Below are 22,512 nucleotides of genomic sequence, written 5' to 3'. Positions count from 1 at the left end.
CGAGAGAGAGAGAGAGCGCGAGCGCGCGCTGCTGGTGTCACGTGGGCTAAAGGCCCAGCGCGCGCGCGCGTGTGCGTGTGTGCGCACGCGCATGCCTTTTACCCCTCCCCCCCTCGATCGAGGCGTTCCGTCCCGGCCAATGGGGAGGCGGCGCTGTCGTTTAACCCCTGGCCTGGCGGAGCAGCAGGGAACGCGGAGCAGGAAGTGCTGAGGTGAGGGGCTGGGGAGCCCGGCCGCCGCTGCCGCCACCCTCTCCCCGCTGTGGGCAGCAGCTACCGCGGAGCGAGGCCTGTGGGGAAGCGAGAGGCGCCTGTCGTCGCTGCCGCCACGGTCTCCGCTTCCCCTGGCCGGCGAGGGAAGCAGCCCGCGCGGCAGCTAAGGAGGCTGGGAGCGACGGAGGCTGAGGAACCGCTCCGGAGATGATGCCGGTGAGTGCGAGACCCGCTTCGTCCGGGGCGCCCCGATCCCCCGCTGAGGGCTGCTGCGCTCCTCCTCCTCCCTTGTAGCCGAGTTCGTGCTCATTTCTTTGGCCGGGCATGGCCAGCCAGGCGGTGAGGCTGGGAAAGGCGCTCGGCACCACAGCCCCCCTCTTCGGTCTCTGTTGTGTGTAGGCCACTTCGCGGTGGGGGAGGGGGACCCAGCCAATTACACCCCCGGTGCGGGCTGAAATGCCCCGTGCTCCGGGGTGGGCGTGGGGCCCCATGTCACCCCCCCCCCCATCTTTGCCTGGCTGGGGAGGTTTCTCTCAGAGCGAGGCGGCAGCCTCGTCTGCCCCTGTCCGTTTGTCCTGCGGGCAGAGGGGCTGCCCAGCCTCCTTGGGGCCGCGCGTCTGACAGCCAGCCCTGGGCGTGACGGGCCGAGGACCCTGTGGATTTCGCGCTCCGCACTGCATGGCAGGTCTCCGGGCTCTGGAGACCACTCGTGCTTCTGTGGTACATTAGTTTCCTGCTGATCCGTGGGGAGCAGGTTCGAGCCCTGTAGTTCCTCAGCGGTTACAGCGTGGGCTGGATTTTTCGTCGTGAAGCCTTGTTTGTTTTTCTTTAAACACATTTTCATCGGCCACGTGTGAAGAAGGGTTAATAAGAGCTCTCTCGGGTAGGAGGTACATCTTTGGTCCTTTCTCAAGCGGCTTCATGCGCTTTCCTGATAGGAGGAATCCATGGAGCAGCTATATCTTCAGCCTCTCCATCTCAGGATGGCAGGATATCTCTCCCGTGTCTCCTTTCTCTGCTTCTTGCAACTTCAGTGTGGAAATTATTTAACTTTTTTTATTTTAAAAAGTTAAACAAACAAATTAATTTGCCTCTCACCACATAAAAGTGGAGATTGCGTGTGGGTTTGGTGTGGTGGTCAGGAGAGAGTTGTGCTTGATGCCAGTATTAGGTTTGTGGCTAACTCTTGAGACTTGAAAAAAGAAAAGGAGGACTTGTGGCACCTTAGAGACTAACGCATCCGATGAAGTGAGCTGTAGCTCACAAAAGCTTATGCTCAAATTTGTTAGAGTCTAAGGTGCCATAAGTCCTCCTTTTCTTTTTGTGGCTACAGACTAACAGGGCTGCTACTCTGAAACCTGTCTTGAGACTTGAGTAACACAGCCATATTCATTTGTTGATTTCAAGTTCAAATTTGGGTTATTAAAAACTAGCTTCTAAAAAGTTCATATTGGATGTCTTATTTTGATCTGTTTTCTTTAATTAGAATTGAAATGTGTTCTTTTTTAAGTTAAAATTCCTCCACCCTGTAGCGAGAACACTGCAGCAGGCTGCTTCTCAGTGAGAATATGGAAGCGAAATTGAGTTAAAACTGACTATTTCTGTTCAAGCTTGACAGGAAATTCAGAAACTAAGAGTAAATTAGATCTAAATTTTCATTTTGACCAGTACAAGGTGGTGTTTACCATGAGATATTTTTAAATTATTTTTTCATCTAGTTTTCAGCTACCAAATACAAAAGGATTCCGTTAAGATTAAAAAATCTTGTAAAACAGATTTACCAAAAACAGGGACAATAAGAATAATTGATTTGTAGTCCATAAACCTATGGATCTTGTGCAGTTTTAGAGAGTGGAGGAAAAAAATGACTAGTAATTTCATCAGCTTTTATGCTTCAGAAAAGGTAACATGTAAACTATAGGTCATGGAAATCTCTGATTTAAATATACTTGTTTGCCATTGCCTCCTGTTAGCATATGCTTTTTGGACTGGGAGAACTTCAGAAGTGAAGTGTTTGCACTCTTTCTAGGCCATTTGGTTAGTCTGAATGTTTTTTGTATTCACTCCAGGCTAGTTTTAAATATTGCAGTTGCTTGTGGTAGTCTTGAGGTAACTCTTTATTATGTTTCTGAAACTTACTTCAAAGTATTTTAGTATTGATGTCTTTTTAATTCAAAAAATTCCCTTACAACAGCTATATCAGTTTTGAAAACTAGAAGCTGCTAAATCCAAATTCTGAAATATTTGATGTTTTCCTTTCTGAAGAATTGAGTGAATCCTGTGGTAATGAAATTAATAAATAACACTCACTTGAATCTGTCATAATGTAGCACATATGTGTACTTGGATAACTTTTTGAGAGTGTACCTCAATCCTGATCTAGTTTATCTTGGATATTCTACTTTTGGACCTCTAGAAAAATGTCAGATACCAAATTGTCTGTGTAGTGATCTAGTTTTGTGAGCAGACGATCTGGGGGACTGGAATGGGACTAGACTTAGTTTCACTTGTGACTCAAAATAAGTTTTGAGCCCAGATTTTCAGGAGTGAAAGGTTAGTGCCCTAATTTATTGTATGAGGTAGCTCCTAGACAAATTAATGAAAGATTTCATGAAATAGCTTTTGAATAATTAGTGAACAAAAACAAGTTTGCAAGACAAGACACTTTACATATTACCAGAACTACACTCTGTGGTTAATAGCTGTTTAGCCGGTATTTGTTTTAACAAGGTAAATGGAAAAGTTTAGAAATAATTGAATCTCTAGCCAACTGTTCTGTTGACTCAGTGATCAGATATCCAGGAATTGAATGGTAAACTTGACAGCTAATGGGTTAAAACTGGATTTCATCCTTAATTCCTAAATGTCTCAACTTGATGGGGAAGCATGATTCCTTTCTACCTTCCCTCCATGCTTCCCCCCCCCCCCCCCCCCCCCCCCCACACACACACACACACACACACACACACACACACACACAAAGGGAAGAGGGAGGATATCCTCTCCAGAAAGAGGTTTTACCAATACGGATCTTCTTGCCATTTGCACACCTTTTCTCTCCTCCTTCTAAACTCTTCTTCCTTACTCTGCCGCATCTTGGTGGAATACAACAGTAACTGTTCAGTTGGTGCTTCCTGTGGTCCTGCGTGGTTGAATTCCCTGTAGTAATGGTGCAGAGTGGATTGATTTAAATCAAGGTGATTTTAAATTATTTAAATCACCAAGTAAAAAGCCTTGGTTATAAATCTGGTATCAACTTTTCCATTCATACTTTAGTTATTTTCTAAAGAAAGGTGCATTCCCAATTGTTGATGTAACAGTTACAAGAAGTTGATTTTTACAACTAGAGCCTTTACACTGGTTGTGCCATAACTGTGTATATTTACTTAAGCAATTATGTAGCTTAATATTTCCAGGTTCCTATTAATTGTACATTTTTTAGTATGTTAGAAAATGGTGAATACTATATTTACTAGATAATTTTTTGCTTGTGATGTGTTAAGCTGCATTAGGATGGTAACTGGAATTTAATTAAACACAACAGCATATAAAATTTATTTTATTAAAGCAAGCCCTTAATACAGTGCATGATCAGTTGTGCCATATTTGTAAAGCTTGACCTCACGCTAGCTATTTTCCTCTGATGTCTTTAACTCAAAATTTTTGATTGAACATATTTATATCTTTTGAGAGATCATTTTAGGCCTTGACACCTTTAATATGCTGTATTAAATTCAGATTTAATTTTAAATCTTCTTTTAAAAAATAAACCTTGTCACAAAGTTCCTCCTCTGCCTTGGTGGGTCCTGCGCTTATTGGCAGATTTGCTCGCCTCAGATTCATGGCAGCCCTCAGTTTGGCCACTTTTGCTAGTGGCTCAAACCTGCCTTTCACTCACCTAACCTCCTCACTGACCAGCATGTGGAAAGGGAGGAGAACAATCCCCTTAGTCTCTTCTGATCCACCTAGTGGGTCGAGGGACAGGCCAGGGACCTTAACCTCTGGTGGAACCCACACTCCAGGTCAACTCCTCTCCTATCAAATAGGAAGATGGGTGGGGGGAAGAAACCCAGGCCCACCCTCTACTCTGGGTTCCAGCCCAGGGCCTTATGGATCACAGCTGTCTACAGGTTTCAGAGTAGCAGCCGTGTTAGTCTGTATTCGCAAAAAGAAAAGGAGTACTTGTGGCACCTTAGAGACTAACCAATTTATTTGAGCATAAGCTTTCGTGAGCTACAGCTCACTTCATCGGATGCATACTGTGGAAAGTACAGAAGATCTTTTTATACACACAAACCATGAAAAAATGGGTGTTTACCACTACAAAAGGTTTTCTCTCCCCTCACCCTACTCTCCTGCTGGTAATAGCTTATCTAAAGTGATCACTCTCCTTACAATGTAACAGCTGCATGACAGCTACAACTCCCTGGGCTACTTCCCCCACGGCCTCCTCCCAACACCTCCTTTATCCTCACCGCAGAACCTTCCTCCTGATGATACTTATACTCAGTCCTCTAGCAGTACAGCTTCTCACTCAACTCCTTGTGCGCCTCTTGCTCCCAGCTCCTCGCATGCTCTTTACTATTGAAGTGAGGTCCTCTTTAAACCAGGTGTTCTAATTAGCCAGCCTGCCTGCCTTAGTTGGTTCCAGCAACTTCCTGATGGTTCTGAAACAGCCCGTTATCTTACTTGGGGAAAAGGAACCGGCTGAATCTGGGCTAATGTATCTACCTTCTAGCACTCTCCTATAGCCATCTGGCCTGACCCTGTAACACTTAGTATAATTCAAATAAAATTTTAATCCACCCTACTAATCGGAAATGGACAGAACGCCATGCAGTTTGTCAGTTTTGCTCAGCTGGGAAATATTATGCAGGAGCAAAAATGGTAAACTTTTGGGTCTCCAGCTGTAGTCCCCAACCCAAAGTACTTTAATCAAGACATACATGTCCATTTTTTATAAACAGTTGATATCACTGAACTACTTTCACCAAAAAAAGTAAAAACATCTTTGATTTTTGTCTCATATGATTGATCTTAGTGGTAAGGCAAAATGTACAAAACCAGTAACTATCCGATACCTTTTCATCATCTAACTTAATGTGTCTCTTTACAGGTTAAAGTAGCCATTATGAATGTTGACTTCCAAAAGTGCTGTGGGTACTCCTGGCAATGCAATTGCATTGACGATAACCAGTTTTGAGGAGGCTACCTTTCTTTTCCATCACCTCTTCTGCTCCATCAGCAACTGTATAATTCTTAGTCTATCATTATTACATTGAAGTGAACTGTAGCTCACGGAAGCTTATGCTCAAATAAATTGGTTAGTCTCTAAGGTGCCACAAGTACTCCTTTTTCTTTTTGTGAATACAGACTAACATGGCTGCTACTCTGAAATCTGTCATTATTACGTAGGAACTCAGGTTTGCCCACTCTCTGGGGTGGGAGTTGTTTTATGACTGTTCAGTGTCCTAGAACTGAAGATTTGTGAGGTCGGGGGAGGGAGTTAACTGGGGAAGACATCTTAAAGGGAATATACAATTAAAGCACTTCTCCTTGGATGATGGCTTCAAAGTGACCTGACCTTGCAGATTACTATCAGCCCTTTTGACTCACCAGTGTCTTCCTTTCCTGCACAAGAGGAGATGTGGCTGGGGAGGAGCTGCTACAGTAGAGCTCGGCAACAGACATAAAGTATTCCTCTAATATATCATTTGATTTCTAGGTAGTTGGTTGGTTCTCACTTCCACATCCTATGCAGGGATGTGGATTTCATCTCTATGGCTTGGGAATGAATACTTGTGGGCTCTGCACCTTTAGTAGAGAGACAGGGAAGAAAGATGTTGTTCTTGTATAAGAAGTTGTGATGCATGGGGTTCATTGAGATGAATTTTAGATTTCCCCTGTCTTCCTCAAGCAACTTGTATTTTGTTTTGTGGAACTTTGGCCTAGGTGTTGATTTTTATCTTGGATAGGTTGGCCTGCTGATAGCCAGTATCTGTAGTTTTGTGGTCTGGAAGGCTTCAGCTGTCCTTGTCTGGATAAAGAAAAGGAGTACTTGTGGCACCTTAGAGACTAACCAATTTATCTGAGCATAAGCTTTCGTGAGCTACAGCTCACGAAAGCTTATGCTCAGATAAATTGGTTAGTCTCTAAGGTGCCACAAGTACTCCTTTTCTTTTTGCGAATACAGACAAACACGGCTGTTACTCTGAAATTTGTCTGGATAGAATCCTGTGGTGGTTAGGATGAAACCTTAACTTTGGATCTAAAGTTAACATGCCTTTTTAGTGTGTGTGTGTGTTTTTTTTTTTTTTTTGTGAGGGCTAATCCGTTATTTAGTGTTTGTGGTTTTTGTTACTTTGTGTTTTGCAGCTTAGTATGGTAGTACTTGAAATTCTATCCCTTTTGGAAAATGCGTGGTGGCTAAGTATATGAAGTTTGAGTCAGTCGCAGTCTGGAGCCCTAGTGTGTGTGTGTGTGGTGTTTAAAACAACAAGAACAACAAAAAAATCTTTACTGCATATATAACAGAACTGTTTTTAAACAAAATTTCCCAAAGGAGTCTACTTTTGTATTAAGTGCCTGCAGGACTTATTTTTATATATATAAAGTCGGCTTTCAGATGAATGCTGAGAAGCATACACTGTCGTAAAGGTGCAGACAACATTTAATTTTTTTAAATTTATATTTTCCAAGAAGTCAAATGTGGGTATGGCTTGACCCTAACTTAAATCAGAATAAATATACACTTCCCTTTTACTCAGCAAGGTCAACTCTTCTGTATTCTAATTGTAGAGGTACATATGTCAACTTGACATTCGTAAATTCAGTTTCAGTTTGAATGCTTGGAGTTGGCAGTACTGCATTCATCCTGATTTATGCCTATTCTTGTTGTTCTTCCACATCCTCTTGTATCCACTATGGGTATGTTTCACACTGCAAAAAAAGACCTGAGTCAGCAAGTCCAAGACCTGGCCTAAACTACACAGTTAGGTTGACATAAGGCAGCTTATGTCGATATAACTGTCAGTGTACACACTATAGCCTTGCTCCTGCTAATGTAAGCGCCCTACTACAACATCATGACTCCACCTCCATGACATACGTAGGGCTTGTGTTGGTGTAGATAGGGCACTGCGTTACAAGACAGCCAATGTAAGCCAACTTCATGGCTAGGCTGGAGCTGTGAAATTGACAAGAAACCCTGGCACCAGGTCTCTGCTCCAAGCCAGACTGCCACCCAGGCTGCTAGCTTGGGCTTCTCCATGGGCTCCCTACTGTGCCCCTCCCAACCCCCCCCAGGTCCCAGCTCTTGGCTGCCAGCAGGGAGCCCAGCTGCACTGAGGCTCCTGGCTCAGCCCAGCTGTCCACCTCCTGCTGGTCTGGTTCTTGGTTCCCCACAAGAGCATGTCAGCTGGACTCTGGGTGCGGATCTCCCTGCTGGAGGTGAGAAGCCCTGGGCAGCTTCCCCCAGCTGGGAACAGGAAGGCAAGAAGCCCTGGGGCCAGCTGGGTTCCTAGTGGGGAGCTGCATGGAGCTGAGAGTCCTGGCTCTCAGCCCCCCACACTGCCCCTCTTCAGTCAGTGGAAGTATTCCTGGTGAGGATGTGCACCACCAACAGAAGGAGGTTAGTGTGGACATCTACAGCCACCACGTTTAATTCCTGCGGTGGCTGTAGGTCGACTTAGCTTAGGCCCACTTAAGATTGTAGTGTAAACATGCCTTTAAGAGCCTGGATCAACTGATTCACCCCCATTGCTGGCTTTTGAGCTATGTCTCAGAGACCAGGCTCCAGCCTGAACCCCTACATCTGCCCTCTATTTTTAGCATTGGATTGTAAGCCCAGGTCAGTTGACTCCAGCTTCTGAGACTTGCTGCTGTGGATATTTTTTTGGAGTGTAGACATAGTGTTCTTTAGGCTAGTTCTTAAGAGGTGGAAATAAAAGTAAGAGCGTACTGCTTTCACTTTGTTGTGCCATTCAGTTGGGCAACAGACTGCGGGGGTGTGTGTGTGTGAGGGGCTATTTCCTTTGAACTAGGAGACATGTATATATGTCGGTCTACTGATTCCTGTCCCTAATGTCTACTTTAAGGTAACATTTCATCAGTTTGCATTCTGAAGAATACATTTACAAATGAAGCCTTCATTTTTTAATGAAATCTTAGGTTTTCTGCAGACTGTGTTTTACAAAAAGTATGGGGAGACCTTTTAATTCTTTAAAGACACAATTTACCATAAATAGACCTCCAGTATAATCCTGTTCAGCCAAACTTTAGGTTCTGAAAAGATTTACTTCAGAAGCAATGTTAGGAAATAGGCTATAGAAAATTAATTTGACATTACTTGGCTCAATCATTTTCTTTTTGAGCTGGGTAAATAAAGCAATGGTATCAGTACATGAAGACTAGGTTTTGTAGATTTCAGTTACATCCTGGGATATTGCCATAATTTTGTAGTGGTAGAGTTAGTGGGCATAACCTGAATTTTAATCTATATTTTAATGTGCAGTTTTTAGGTTTCTTATTGAATAAAAGAAATTAATCAGTTTTATAATACATGAAGCACCTAGATTTGTAATACTGTTGAGAAGATGAAGACAAATATATAGTCTCATCCTTCTATCTTTGAACACATGAATAGACTTGTTGCAAGAAGCTAAATTTTAATTCTTCAAGAATAAGGGAGAAATGTAACCAATCTTTAAGGGGTTGACTGAGGGTGGGGAGAAAACATTGTTTTGATAACCTGGGTCTTTGGAAGAGTGGCAGTGATGACTCAGGATCTGACAAAGACATGCAGTGTGGTGGGTAGCATGGGAAATAAGCATCTCTGACTTGTGTGGTTATGATGCATATGAATTTAACCAATAATACTGTGCTTCAACATGTGGATTAGACACCCAAGATGCAAACGGTCATGATTTGTTTGTAAAATAGATCACCAGGATCCACGTGTGGCAACCATCCTTCACATACCCAAGAGGCTAACAGTTAGTTTATGGATGTTTCAAATCTTTAGTCTTAAAGTCGTAAAATATGAAAGCATCATGTTTCAAACTCCTTCAGGTACCAATTCAAATAGGTAGATAACTTTCAGTCAAATAGTTAATTTTTATATTGTATTTAAAAATGACAGGCCACTGGCACTAATGACAGGCAAATAAGTGAAGCCTTATATTTATTTGTGCCTTATGAAGGCATTTAAAACTCCCTCCTTCTCTATGGTTACCAGTGCTTGTTTTTTATTTCACAGGCTGTTTAATATGTTGTTCTGTAGACTAACTAGTGTGTTAACTAGCATTAGGGCTCAAAACCAACTGGACTGTGTATTTTTGAAGATACTTGGATTAGTGTTCACTGTATCTTTTAATATTGTCTAAAGAAAGCATCTCTGCATGCAGCTCTGAATATTTCAGCATGTCTGCCGGATTACTGCTTTTTTCACATACTACTTTTTTGTCCACAATTGTCTAAGTTTTGGAGAAGATGTTTGAATCAGATTCTTTGGAGTGGGAAAGATCTGTAGTGGGAGACCTACCCTGTGCTCTTCAATCATGTCAAATCAATTTAATTATTTTAAAGCCACACCCATAGACTAGTTGTTAAAATAGACACCATCTCACTTGACATGACAGCATGTTCTATTTGTGTTAGCTGTCTTCTAAATATTTTTTAATGCTGTAGCTTACCTGCTTTATTCTGCAACTTACTATTTTTCTTCTATCTTGAAAGAAGGGAAGAACTTAGGGCCTGATCTATGGTTCCTCCTTTGACAAAAAGGGATCCAAAAGCTGCCATATGAGGGCAGGTGGAGATTCCATCAGCACTGCGGAATTCTTCGTTGGCATAGAGCTAGTTTGGCTGGCTCTATGTCCTCCTTTCCTAGTGTAGGCCAAGTGTGACTTGTGATTTGATGTTTCCCAACAAATGCTACAATAGCACCTTAAGCTATAGCAGCCCTAAAATGATCTAATGTAGGCTGGAGGCCAAACTGTCCACTAACTGTCATGGTTTTCTAAAATAAAAAAATATAAACTTATGTGTATGAGAGAGGCCTAAAAAGTAATTAAATATTTTTCACTTTTTTTTTTTAAATACTAGGAATGTAAAATCTGATCTTCTGTGGCTTGTTGGAGAACCACTGAAGTGTAAAGTAGCTTGGTCTGAGGCATTACATGCTCAGAACTGGCCTACACTTAAATTAGGTTGACATAGCCATGATGCTCAGGGATATGAAAAATCCATACCCTCTCATTGCTGTAGCTATACTGACCTTACCCCAGTTGTAGACACAGCTAGATTGATGGATGAATGCTTCAGATGACCTAGCTAGCATCGCTCAGGAAGGTAGTGGTCTGACAGTGACAGGAAAAACCCCTTCCATCACAAATCAGGGTTATACTGGCGTAGCTACAGTGCCATAGCTGTCCTACTATAGGCTCCATAATGAAGACGTGGTCTTAATTGGATGAGCAATGGCGTTAAATCTTTAACAAATGCATCGTCTTTTCAAAATCTTAGTTATGAAGTTAAACAGGTCCTAACAAAAAACGAATTTTAAATTGTTAGGTGGTGATTTCTTTCCCTCTTAACAACTAAATTTTATTTATGTATGTCTTGTGATGTCACAATTTCACTAATTTTCCAGTCATTAAGGGTCATATCTACCCTAGAAAAAAAACAATATTATAAAGCTTTCCAATATCCTCTTGGCTAACCAAGATGTAGAATCTAATAAAGACAGAGAAGCTGTTTTAAACTACTCTTTTTAAAATTATTTGTCACTGTATATATGGTGTTAAATTGTCTAATGCAGATAAGGGCTTCATGTCTTGTTTAGGCTAGAAGACTTAAATCTCTAATGTAAAAATAACTCCAAGTAGAATAAAATGTTCTAAAAAACCAAAAACAACGTTCAAGTCTCTTTAATACAGCATAAAGAAACACACAAGGACAAATCCAATGTCTCTTCTTTGGAAGTTATATTTTTAAGTACAAGCATGAGGACTGACTGCTTAGAGACCTTACCTATTTTTGTTTTTTAGCCCAACTTCCTTCTTTCCTAACACCAAAATCTAGTATATTTTTCAGCAAATTATGCTACTGGTGAACTATAAAAGTGTGCTTAAGAATCCATGCTTTCATTTTAAAACAAGCAAGTTTCTAGCCCATGCGGCTGCAAAGAAAACCATCCAAACAATCTGTTTCTTAGAGTTTTATATTTCCTCCTGGGGGAATTCTGCACCAAAAAATTAAATTCTGCACACAATATTTTAAAATTCTGTATATTTGTCAAAACACAAATTACAATTGAAACTGGAGTGATTGTTTCAAAATACCTGTCAACAATACAGATGAGCAAAAAAGATTCCCCCAGGAGTAGAGAATTAAAAAAAACTCCTACAACAACCCAGTTCCAGTAATGGACTGCTGGAGGGGGCTCTGTGGCAGACACCAGCACCCCTCTCCTCCTAGAGCCCCTGGCCCAGACACCAGCACCCCGGGAGTCTTTACTCCCCCAAATTTCTTCCCTGTCCTGCCAGGGGACATAGTGTGATGCGGCCCTACCCTTCCTTATCCTTTGAGAGCTGGCTGTCTCTCCCAAACCCTCTCCTGTCCCTGGGAAAATGAGGATCAAAGAGTGCAGCCTCCAGCCCCTCCAGGCTGGGTTCTCTGATCACTGCAAGCTGGGCTCTGTAGAGTCCAGTGGCCCCTAATGGCGTCCAGAAATTCTGCAGGGGGAACAGGGAATTTTGTGAAATTCTGCATTGCGCAGTGGCACAGAATTCCTCCAGGAGTGTATATTGTTGCTGATCGCTGTAGTACCCAAGTGCTTTGTAAACATGATAGTACTAATGTCACATGAATTAAATTTAAACTAGTGCAGACTCTGAAGTGTTAATTGCCCCATTCATCCCTGCATGGAATGGGAGTCTGACTTTGAAATATAGTGATTTCATTTTTGGTGTCAACACCAACTATTTCACTTTGATTTAATTTTAATACTTGGCCAACATGTCAATGCTAAAACTACTTTTGCAGATGCCAGAAGCCTCAACTGCCAAAATGTCCAGCTTCACCTGACTTCTTACTATAGTACAGTTTTATGTATTACAGTACACATTTCTGTAGCCTATTAAAAGAGAATTTACAGGCAATGTAAGCTAAATTAAATTTAACATCAAATTAAATGAGGAGGCAAGTAGTAATTATTCAGTCTTCCTATGTTTGGGGCTGTGGACATGACTGGGGCTCCTTTCTAGGCATTACTGAAATTTTAAATAAATTCTTGCCTGGAGCTGTCAAAGAAGCTTCCATCTGCTACACTGGAGTGCTGAAGAATGTAGAGTGTTTTGCCACAAAATCTAGAAATTTCTTTTTTTTTTTTTTTGTTATGGGGTGTGCAGGTACTTGCCGTTGCTTTTTCAGAAGCAAGAAAGTGGAGGGCCTTTTGAAAGCTTTTTCTGAGTGCCTTAAAAAAAAAATAGGCATCTCTTCATATGGCAGGGCCTCAGAGGCCCCCCTCTTCTCTTCACCCAAGTTCAGGGATGTAGGTAGAGTATGATTGAACCATTGCAATGGGCCCCTTGGACTTTGGGTTGAGAGGAGGGTAAGAAAGACAAACAGCTTCTTCTCTTATCCTCTCTGCTGTGCATGGAAAGATGTTCAGTACATTCATACCAAGTCAGTATGTCCTTTCATGTAATTGTATGTGGGTACTAGTATTGTTTTAGACCATAGCCACTCAAACAGTCTGTCTTTCCAAAATCATTGGGGGGAGGTGGTTTAATAACAAACTCTTAAAGTATGCTGGGTAGGATATCTGTTCATGTAAAAAGTGTGTGTGTGTGTGTCTGTCTATATAATTAAATTTGTTTGAACATAATTAAGACACCTAAGGAGAAGAAATAATTTGGATTACCTTAAGTTTGTTTGCTCTGACTGTAAAAGCCAAATGTCATCAGAGATCATATCCTATTTGGAGTATAGGGTTTGCAACTGTTATGGTGTAATAAGGCATGGAATTTTTTTCATTGAAGCAGAATATATTTAAGAAAGGTGTAAATTGACTTGTCAGTTTACCCAAGTGAGGGTGATATTTGAATCTTGTCACTTGAAATGCTACACCTTTACAATAAACTAAAGTGAGGATGGGTGGTGTCATAAATATAAAGGGAAGGGTAAAGACCTTTAAAATCCCCACTGCTACCACCATGTCAAGGTTCCTTCCCCACTCTGAACTCTAGGATACAGACGTGGGGACCTGTTCATCTCTACCTTGGACTTAATTGAGGGGTACTGGCAGGTACTGCTAGATGAATCTGCCAAAGAAAGATCAGCCTTCACCACCCATGTCGGACTGTATGAATTTAATGTACTCCCTTTCTGGCTGCAGAGTGCACCTGCCACTTTCCAAAGACTTGTAGATGGTCTCCTAGTGGGATTAGGAGAATGTGCAATCACCTACCTTGACAATGTGGCCATATTTTTGGATTCCTGGGCAGAACACCTGGAACATCTACAAAAAGTCTTCAAGCTCATAAGGGAGGCAGGACTAACTGTTAAGGCTAAGAAGTGTCAAATAGGACTAAACAGAGTGACTTACCTTGGACACCAGGTGGGTCAAGGAACTATCAACCCCCTACAGGCCAAAGTGGATGCTATCCAAAAGTGGCCTGTCCCAAGGTTAAAGAAACAGGTTCAATCCTTCTTAGGCTTGGCCGGTTATTACAGGTGATTTGTAGCGCAATACAGCCAAATCGCCTCCCCACTGACAGACCTAACCACAAGGAAACAGCCAAATGCTGTTCAGTGGACCAAAGAGTGTCAGAAGGCCTTTAACCAGCTTAAAGCGACACTCATGTTTGACCCTGTACTAAGAGCCCCAGACTTTGACAAACCATTCCTAGTAACCACAGAAGCGTCCGAGCGTGGCGTGGGAGCAGTTTTAATGCAGGAAGGACCAGATCAAGAATTCCACCCTGTAGTGTTTCTCAGCAAAAAACTGTCTGAGAGGGAAAGGAACTGGTCAGTCAGTGAAAAAGAATGTTATGCCATAGTCTACGCTCTGGAAAAGCTACGCCCATATGTTTGGGGACAGAGCTTCCACCTGCAAACTGACCCTGGTGTGCTATGGTGGCTTCATACCGCCACAGGAAATAACAAAAAAAACTATTCGGTGGAGTTTAGCTCTTCCAAGATTTTGATTTCGACATCGAACACATCTCAGGAGCTTCTGACAAAGTGGCTGATGCACTCGCCCATGAAAGCTTCCCAGAATCAATTGGTTAAAATTGTCCTTGAGATGTGGAAAATATTGTTAGGCTTTATATACTTGGTAGTATATTTAGAGGTGCATGTGTCTTATTAACTCTGTTTTTTCCTAGAGCTCCAAGAAGAAATCCCAGCCAGCATTTCACCCTAGTTGTGATTTGGGGGGCGTGTCATAAATATAAAGGGAAGGGTAAACACCTTTTAAAATCCCTCCTGGCCAGAGGAAAAACCCTTTCACCTGTAAAGGGTTAAGAAGCTAGGATAACCTTGCTGGCACCTGACCAAAATGACCAATGAGGAGACAAGATACTTTCAAAAGCTGGGGGGAGGGAAAAACAAAGGTTCTGTCTATGTGATGCTTTTGCCGGGGACAGAACAGGAATGGAGTTTTAGAACTTAGTAAGTAATCTAGCTAGATATGCATTAGCTTTTAATTTCTTTAAATGGCTGAGAAAAATAAGCTGTGCTGAATGGAATGGATATTCCTGTTTTTGTGTCTTTTTGTAATCTAAGGTTTTGCTTAGAGGGATTCTGTTTTTGAATCTAATTACCCTGTAAGGTATTTACCATCCTGATTTTACAGAGATGATTCTTTTTTACTTCTATTAAAATCCTTCTTTTCAGAAACAGAATGCTTTTTCATTGTTCTTAAGATCCAAGGGTTTGTGTCTGTGGTCACCTATGCAAATTGGTGAGGATTTTTATCAAACCTTCCCCAGAAGGGGGGGAGGTAATGTTTGGGAGGATTTTTGGGGGGGAAAGACGTTTTCAAACAGACTCTTTCCTAATAATAATACTGGTTAGACATTTGGTGGCAGCGAAAGTCCAAGGGCAAAAGGTAAGATAGTTTGTACCTTGGGGAAGCTTTAACCTAAGCTGGTAAAAGTAAACTTAGGAGGTTTTCATGCAGGTCCCCACATCTGTACCCTAGAGTTCAGAGTGGGGAAGGAACCTTGACAGGTGGTAATTGTATTTGCTTGTGTGGTGTGTGGTTCTGTTTGTTTTTTTTTTTTTTTTTTTTAAGTGGTAGACCCTTTGATTCACTGTTTTGATTATCTATGTAGGGGGAACAGGGAATCGCAGTCCACCATTTTTTTATTGTAAAGTGAACCTACATGAGGGTGGGTGGCAATTGTAGTTGTTGCAGCAGTTCTCAAACTTCATTGCACTATGACCCCTTCTGACAACAAAAATGACTATACAACCCCAGTGCTCTGTCAGGGCTGATGTTAAGGAGTGGCAAGCAGGGCAGTTGCCTGGGGCCCCATGCCATAGATGGCCCCATGAAGCTAAGTTGCTCAGGCTTTGGCCACAGGCAACCCTGGTGACCCTGTTAAAACAAACTTGTGTCCCACTTTCGGGTCACAACCCACAATTGGAGTATTGCTGGCTTATTGTAAAGGAGTAGCATTTAAAGTGACAGGTAACTTATATTTAAATATAACTTTATCTCTGATTATGTAATGCTGACAGACCCTGCTTGTCAGCGAGTGGGATTGAACCGGGGACTTCTGTAGCTTAGTGCATGAGCCTCTACTGTTTGAGCTAAAAGCCAACTGACTGTTAGCCAGGGCTGTGGAGCAGACTCATTTAACTCTAAGTGGTCTCGGTGCCACTAGATGGGACACAACACCACACCCAGAAGGTGTGAGGGTTACACTGAGTTTTCTTCAGTTGGAGTAATCTTAGCTGTTTGTAATAATGGCAGGTAACAATTTTTGAGCTGGAAGTGGCTTTAATGGGGTCTCTTTATAGTGAAATTCTTGCAATTGTGAAAGATATAACTTAGTTTTGTATAACTGTCAGGGCTGAAGTCTGGACCTGACAACACTCACCAGTGGTGAGAGTCAACAGCCATGTCACCCAGTGATGAGTAAATGGCTGGGGGTAGGGAAACCTTGGCCCTCTCTGCTCCACTGCGTTCTGACCAAGGGCCCTATGACAATTCAGTTGTGTGGTCAGGGGGCTGGTGCTCCTGCGCTTGCTCCCTGGGCCACTTCCTATCTCAGCTTCAGTTCCTCCACTGGTCTGCGTCTGGATCCTCCTGGAATCCTTTCTGATCATGCTCTGAAGGGTTTTTTTAGTGACAGGGTGGATTTGATTTAAATCAAATTGATATAAGTCACTAGTCAGGAAGACTCTATGCAATCATAGTTTTCTACATAAAAGTGCATTCTTGTTGGTTGTTGTAACCTTAATACATATTCTTCACAACTCCAAGATGTAGGTTTCATTTTTAGAATGATTTATTATGAAAAGTTTTCTGATTTAGTTTTACAGCTGTATCAGAAAATGAATGATTGTTTATTTCATTTACCAAAGGTAAATGAAGCAGATACTTATGAAGTCATTGGGAGTGGGAGGTGAACTATCTCCAGTTCAACAGGTTAATCCATTAATATTTGGAGGATTTTTTCTTGCAGTGTAGTACTAGGAGGAGAACATTACCAGACATTTAAATTGTTTTATTTAAATAAAACAATGTTGTGTGTTCTGGATTTTTTTCTTCAGCAAACGTATTTTCCAAAACAAGCATGAATTTTTGAATTTAAACATTCAAGTTTTTTAAAATCAGGTTTTTTATTCAAGTTATTTTTAACTAAAATTAAATGATTTGATTTTTTTTAAAAATATTTCAGCTATGTCAACATGAGAAACTTAAAATACTGGCTTCTGCAGCTAACTTGGTCGTCTTCACCTTCACTTTCCTATTGGTTCATAATCTGGAAAAGAAAAATGAGCATTCCTGCTTTTTCAGGTCCCAAACGATTTCTCAGTTTGGAATTAGTCCAAAGGAAGAAAATATTCTTTCTACACTGGCAGAAGAAGCTACTGCTGTTAAAAGTGAGATTATCACTTCAACAGTCTCTGAATCCAAGTGCTTAAGTGACTTCCACCAGTTCACTGGTGTGACTTTCTTTAAAACATCATCAGCAAACACACGTTTCTTGAATGGTTCACCCTTAGCTCTGAAGTTTATTCTAGTTGGTATTATGGAGGGATGATTGTTGGATGTCCAGGTCATAGCCAACTCCTCTTCTTCAGCAGATCAGGTCTGACCCTGTGTAGGGAGCCAGGGTGGCTTCCCTCTGAACCAGAGGGTAAAGAGCCACCCTCTCAGCCTAAGTGGGCAGGGCCAGACCAAGCTTACACCAATCCCCGGAAGGGGAGGGGTGGGACAGGAAGTACAAAGGGCGGGGCCCTTTGCCCAGTGAGAGAAGCACCAGGGAGGGAGACAGACACAGGCTGCTGGCTGCTCTCTCCAGACCCTGCTGCCTACCCAGGGAGGCCCTGGGCCAGGAGGAACCTGACCAGGAGGAAGGCCTGTGGCAACCAGGACTGCCAGCCGCTGAGGACCTGGAGGAGCCAGGCTGTAACCCAGGCCAGCGTGAGCCCAACACAGACAAGGAGCTGGAGCTGCCAGCAGCTGAATACCTGAATGAGCTGGAGGGACCAGAGAGGCCCACTTGAGAGACCGGGTAGGAAGTAGCCCTTGGGCAGAACTGCACCATGTGGTGGGGGTATTTGGTCAGTGGGGCGTGGATGGCCCCCCGCTGACCCAGCAGCAGGACCTTCACCTCCCACCACTGTCAGGGTCCTGGGCTGGAACAGAGTGGAGTTGGGTGGGCCTGCGTTCCCCTATCCCGGCCAACCTGCCTGAGGGGCACACTGCCGACTCGTGCTGGCACTCCCCTGCCTGAGAGGCACGCTGCTGACTTGTGCCAGCGCTCCGTTTCCGCTAATTCCCCAGCGCCCGAAAGGTGTGACTAAGGCCTGCCCATGGGACCATAGCTCTCCATTGCCCCCTAGGGGCTTGGTGGACCGATTGAAACCTGTCACACCCTGGTTCTGAGTATTGAGAATCATTGCAAGAAAATGAGCTGGAGATAGTGCTTGTCCCATTTGTTTTTTTTAATGCTTGTAATTTAACTGTCATTGCACATTTAAGATCTCACTCGGTTTCTTCCAAATTTAACAGCGTCAGCAATAAAACAGCTATTTCACTGCATTTTGTTCAAGGCTACAGAAATAGGCTTCAGGGTACTCAGTATGTGTTCAACATTTTTCTTAAGCCCAATGTTGAGAAGTTTGGCTGTGACAGTGCCATCTGTTTTTTTTTCACTATTTTGTTCACAAACTGTCATCAGATTAGGCCAGTTCTTGATATAGTGCTCAAAACAGTCTACTACTGAGTTCCATCACAGGTCTTGTGGAAGTTAGCTTGGTTCCACCCACTTTTTTCAGAGCAGCTGCTGCAAAGTGGTGGTTGTTGAAATTGCAAAATACTTCCATAACATATCACTATCCTTGGCAGATAACTCCAAAACTATAGAAAATGATAGTGATCTTTAGGGTGGATAGTCTTCAGAATCCTATAGATTGAGGATGGATTCTCCTAAACAAAATAAGTCAATGCAGTTATTTAATTTATTAGCATACTGCTCATTTAGTATTACTCATTACATTCACTGACTACTACTATTCAGAACTACTTTAAAGGTGACATTGTAAAAGGAAGATCTGCCTATTTCAGCTATTTATTTTTTATCAACTGCATCTAAAATGATAGTACTATAGTTTTTTTGCTCAAACATGAGATTTCAAGACTAGTCCAGAAGGTAGACAGGCAGTCCTTAAAGTAAGAAATAAAAAAGTTTACCAACCTCAAGATCCTGTATGTTCAGACATGTTCCTTTCATCTTCAACACAGCTTCCTCCTGAGAAGGAACTCTTCTCATGATGTTTCATTTGGGCAGCCAGGCCTTGCATTTCTTTATTGCACTCTTTGCATTTTGCACATGTGCCTGTCTTAACCACAGGTAGAGAAGCTTCATTAAACTGTTCCCAAATGGGTCTCCCTTTATGGCCTACTACCATTATAGGTTTTCCCTTCTAGGTAGATCTCAGATCAATTAAGGCTACACTCAGAAAGACCTCAAGACTTCTGGAATATGCTGCTCAAAGAGTTTCACTTTTGTTTCTACTGCATGTCCCTCCCTTCTCTCATTTATCTCCAGACTTCTTCTCCTTGTCCAGATCTAATCCACCCCCAACAATTTTCTGTTCATTGAACTTTTAGAAACTTTGCACTTTTAGAGAGGTAAGGGATTGACTCTGTACACAAATTTGCAAAGGGACAATAGGGTTGAGGTCTGTTTCTCACCTCTATGTATATATATTTACAAACAAACATTTTTGCTGTTAAGAAGCATGTTATCTCTGGAGACACAAATCCACAGTTTGAGAACTGCAAAACTAAGCCTCTCTGATGGTATCTTCTAGACTGAGCACTGAGTCCCATTGTGTGGGTAGAAAGATTAACTTAAATCTATACAGAAGCCTGTGGCACCCTATAAGATTGGGTTCCTAATCCATGAACTACTAGAACTCATTTACAAAACTTTTCTTAAACATTACATGAATATATTGTCTCATACTATAGAATTAGAATTTATAATCCCTATTCCATGATGAGATCTTAATTAAAACTATATCTTTAGATTGATTTTTTTTGATAAATGCTTTTTCCCCCCCTCAAAGCAGATTTTTTTTAAAAATAGTTTTTTATCCACCCTGCAATCATGTCCCTTCTTCATTAGCTCTTCTTTAGCCAAGCTCTTAAGGTTTCCTCTCATAGGATAGGCCCACCATTTTCTGATCATCCTTGTAGCTCTTCTCTGCACTTGTTCCAGTTTAAATTAATCTTCCTTGAACATGAATAACCAGAATTATGCACAGTATTCCAAATGAAGGTCTTAAGATGATGGCATTAATATTACTTTATTGCTACTGGAAATGCCTTGCCTTATACAGGATCGCATTTGTCGTCTTCACAGCTGCATCACATTGATGGCCGTAGTCCCCCTATGACTGACCCACATACCCAGGTCTCTCCTCCTTTGTCACTTCCAGTTGATGAGCCCCTAGCTTGTTACAAAGTCTTATTAGACCTTGAGTGCATGAACTTTCACTTTGTACTATTGAATTTCATCCCATTTCTTCAGTCTTCAAGGTCATCCAGATCTTCTTGTATAATATTCTGATCCTCCTCTGTACTGACAATGTCTTTCAACTTTGTAGCATTAGCAAACACACCTACTTTTTATGCTAAGGTCAATAACAAAAATGTTGAATAAGATTGGTCCCAAGACAGATCTTTGAGGAACTCCACTAGTAACCTCTCTGCAGTTAGATAACCTTGCAGCACAACCCGTTGCTGTCTCTCCTTACGATGGTTGTACTGATCTCCATCTTCCCTAATTTGACTAATTTCCCATGTTGTGCCAAGTGCTTTACTGAAGTCCTAATAGATTAGAGCTACTGCACTTCCCTTACTGAAAAATTCAGTTTTCTCAAAGAAGGAAATCTGGTTAGACTGGCACAATTTACCTTTGAACTCCTGTTGCATTGCCATTTACCTCTAATTTAATTGTTCTTTCCTTCACATTTTGCTTTAAAACCTTGCATAGTACTGATCAGATTAACAAATCTGTAACTGCCCAGATTACTTTTTCCTTTCTTAAATACAAGTATGATATTCTCCAGTCATATGGTACTACCCCTGACTAGACAGATTTATTAAAAATCCTAGCTACTGGATTAGCAATTTTGTGTTCCAGTTCTTTCAGCATGCTGGGATGGAAATTATCTGGACGCTCCTCTCCCCTTCCCCCAATTTGAGTTCCTTAAACTCTTCAAGCTTTTCCATCTCAGATGTGGTGATTTTCCATTTCTAGCTGTACTGCCTTCATGCACAAGTTCCATATTCTTGTTACTGAAATCTGAGGCAAGGTATTCATTTAGTGTTTGGGCCATACGTATACTATCTTTAATCTCCTTCCCATCCACACAGCATAGCAGCCCAACTTTATCCTTTCTTCTTTTTATTTATATAACTAAAAAACCTTTTTTAATTTCCTTGGCAAAAGCTAATTTGGCTTGACTTTTAGATTACTCATTTTATTCCTACATTTTTCTAACCTTCATGATGTAGCTTTCTTTGCTGATCAATCCCTTTTTCTATTCCCTACGGGCTCTTGGCTTATTCCTAATAACCTTTTGGGGGTGGTTATTAATCCAGCTGGGTCTGGAGCCTTTCCCTACAAGTCCTCTCCCCATTCTTTCTTGGGATCCAAGTTTCAGATAGCTGTGCTTTCTTTGGTGAGGTTGATTTAAAGAAATTCCAAGCCTTCTCATTTAAGTCTTTGAGCTCTTCAGTCCAGATGATGACTATTTTAATTCCCTTTAATTTCCCAACGTCTGTTTTTGAAATAAACCCATAGCTGATGACCTGGTTTTGATTATCCTTCCATTTAATTCCAACTGAATCAATTTGAGATCACTCAATCCAAGTTATTTCCTATGACCAGCTCTTCTATGGTATCTTCAACATTTTAGACTTGGTTTTAGTAAGTGATATCACCTTCTGTTGGTTCAGTGTCAATCTGAAGAAACCTGTCTAGTACATCCAAGAATAACTGGGCCCTACTAGTATTAATAGCATTTACTCTCCCTGATTCCTGCTCCCTGAATCTAGCCTGGTACTGCCTGTGATCTCTGGTCTCTAACTCCAGCCTGACTCTTGCTTATGGGACCTGGCTCTTGCATACCTGGGCCCAGCTGTGATGGCTAGGTCAGACTGGCTATGACCCGGTCCCTTACAGAGCTCAGTTTTTAACTGTTAAGCTTGAGCTGACAATTAGACATCCACGAGGAGATGGCAGAGAGACAGGCAGAGTTTGGACAAAATTAGACAGGTCTAGGGGAGAGAGCTCTAGGAATCCTCCACAGAAATTGTAGTTGAATTTGTGCTTGTGGATGAGATTACATGTAGAGGGATAAGAGAATGGATCTGACAACAGAGGATTGTGGAAAACCCACAAAGCTGGAAAGGGGATGGGGAGGATACTCTAAAGGAGCAATTAGAATAGGAGGAGACAGTCATGGAAGTCAAGAGTAGATGTGATTTCAAGAGCAGCATGGTCAACTGTTAAAGTGGCTGATAGATCAAGGAGGATGAGGA

At 41.9% G+C, this 22,512-nt stretch overlaps 1 protein-coding gene across 3 annotated transcripts in view; it reads left to right on the top strand.

Annotated features, from left to right (window-relative positions):
* The first annotated feature begins 8 nt into the window (after nt 1–8).
* Nucleotides 9–22,512, top strand: part of PPP1R13B (protein phosphatase 1 regulatory subunit 13B) — a 144,480-nt gene continuing 121,976 nt past the window's right edge. The window contains exon 1 of one of the 3 annotated variants that reach the window (XM_027825355.3): nt 9–428. In XM_027825355.3, the coding sequence (XP_027681156.2) occupies nt 420–428 (9 nt within the window). In that variant the 5' untranslated portion in view covers nt 9–419. The remainder of the gene's footprint in view (nt 429–22,512) is intronic. The other 2 variants (XM_043547997.1, XM_043547994.1) reach the window with 2 other exon arrangements.

The sequence above is a fragment of the Chelonia mydas genome, chromosome 6 (genome assembly GCF_015237465.2).
Source record: "Chelonia mydas isolate rCheMyd1 chromosome 6, rCheMyd1.pri.v2, whole genome shotgun sequence".
Taxonomy (NCBI): domain Eukaryota; kingdom Metazoa; phylum Chordata; order Testudines; family Cheloniidae; genus Chelonia; species Chelonia mydas.
Note: the sequence above shows the minus strand (reverse complement) of the source record. Positions and strands in the feature narration are given on the sequence as shown.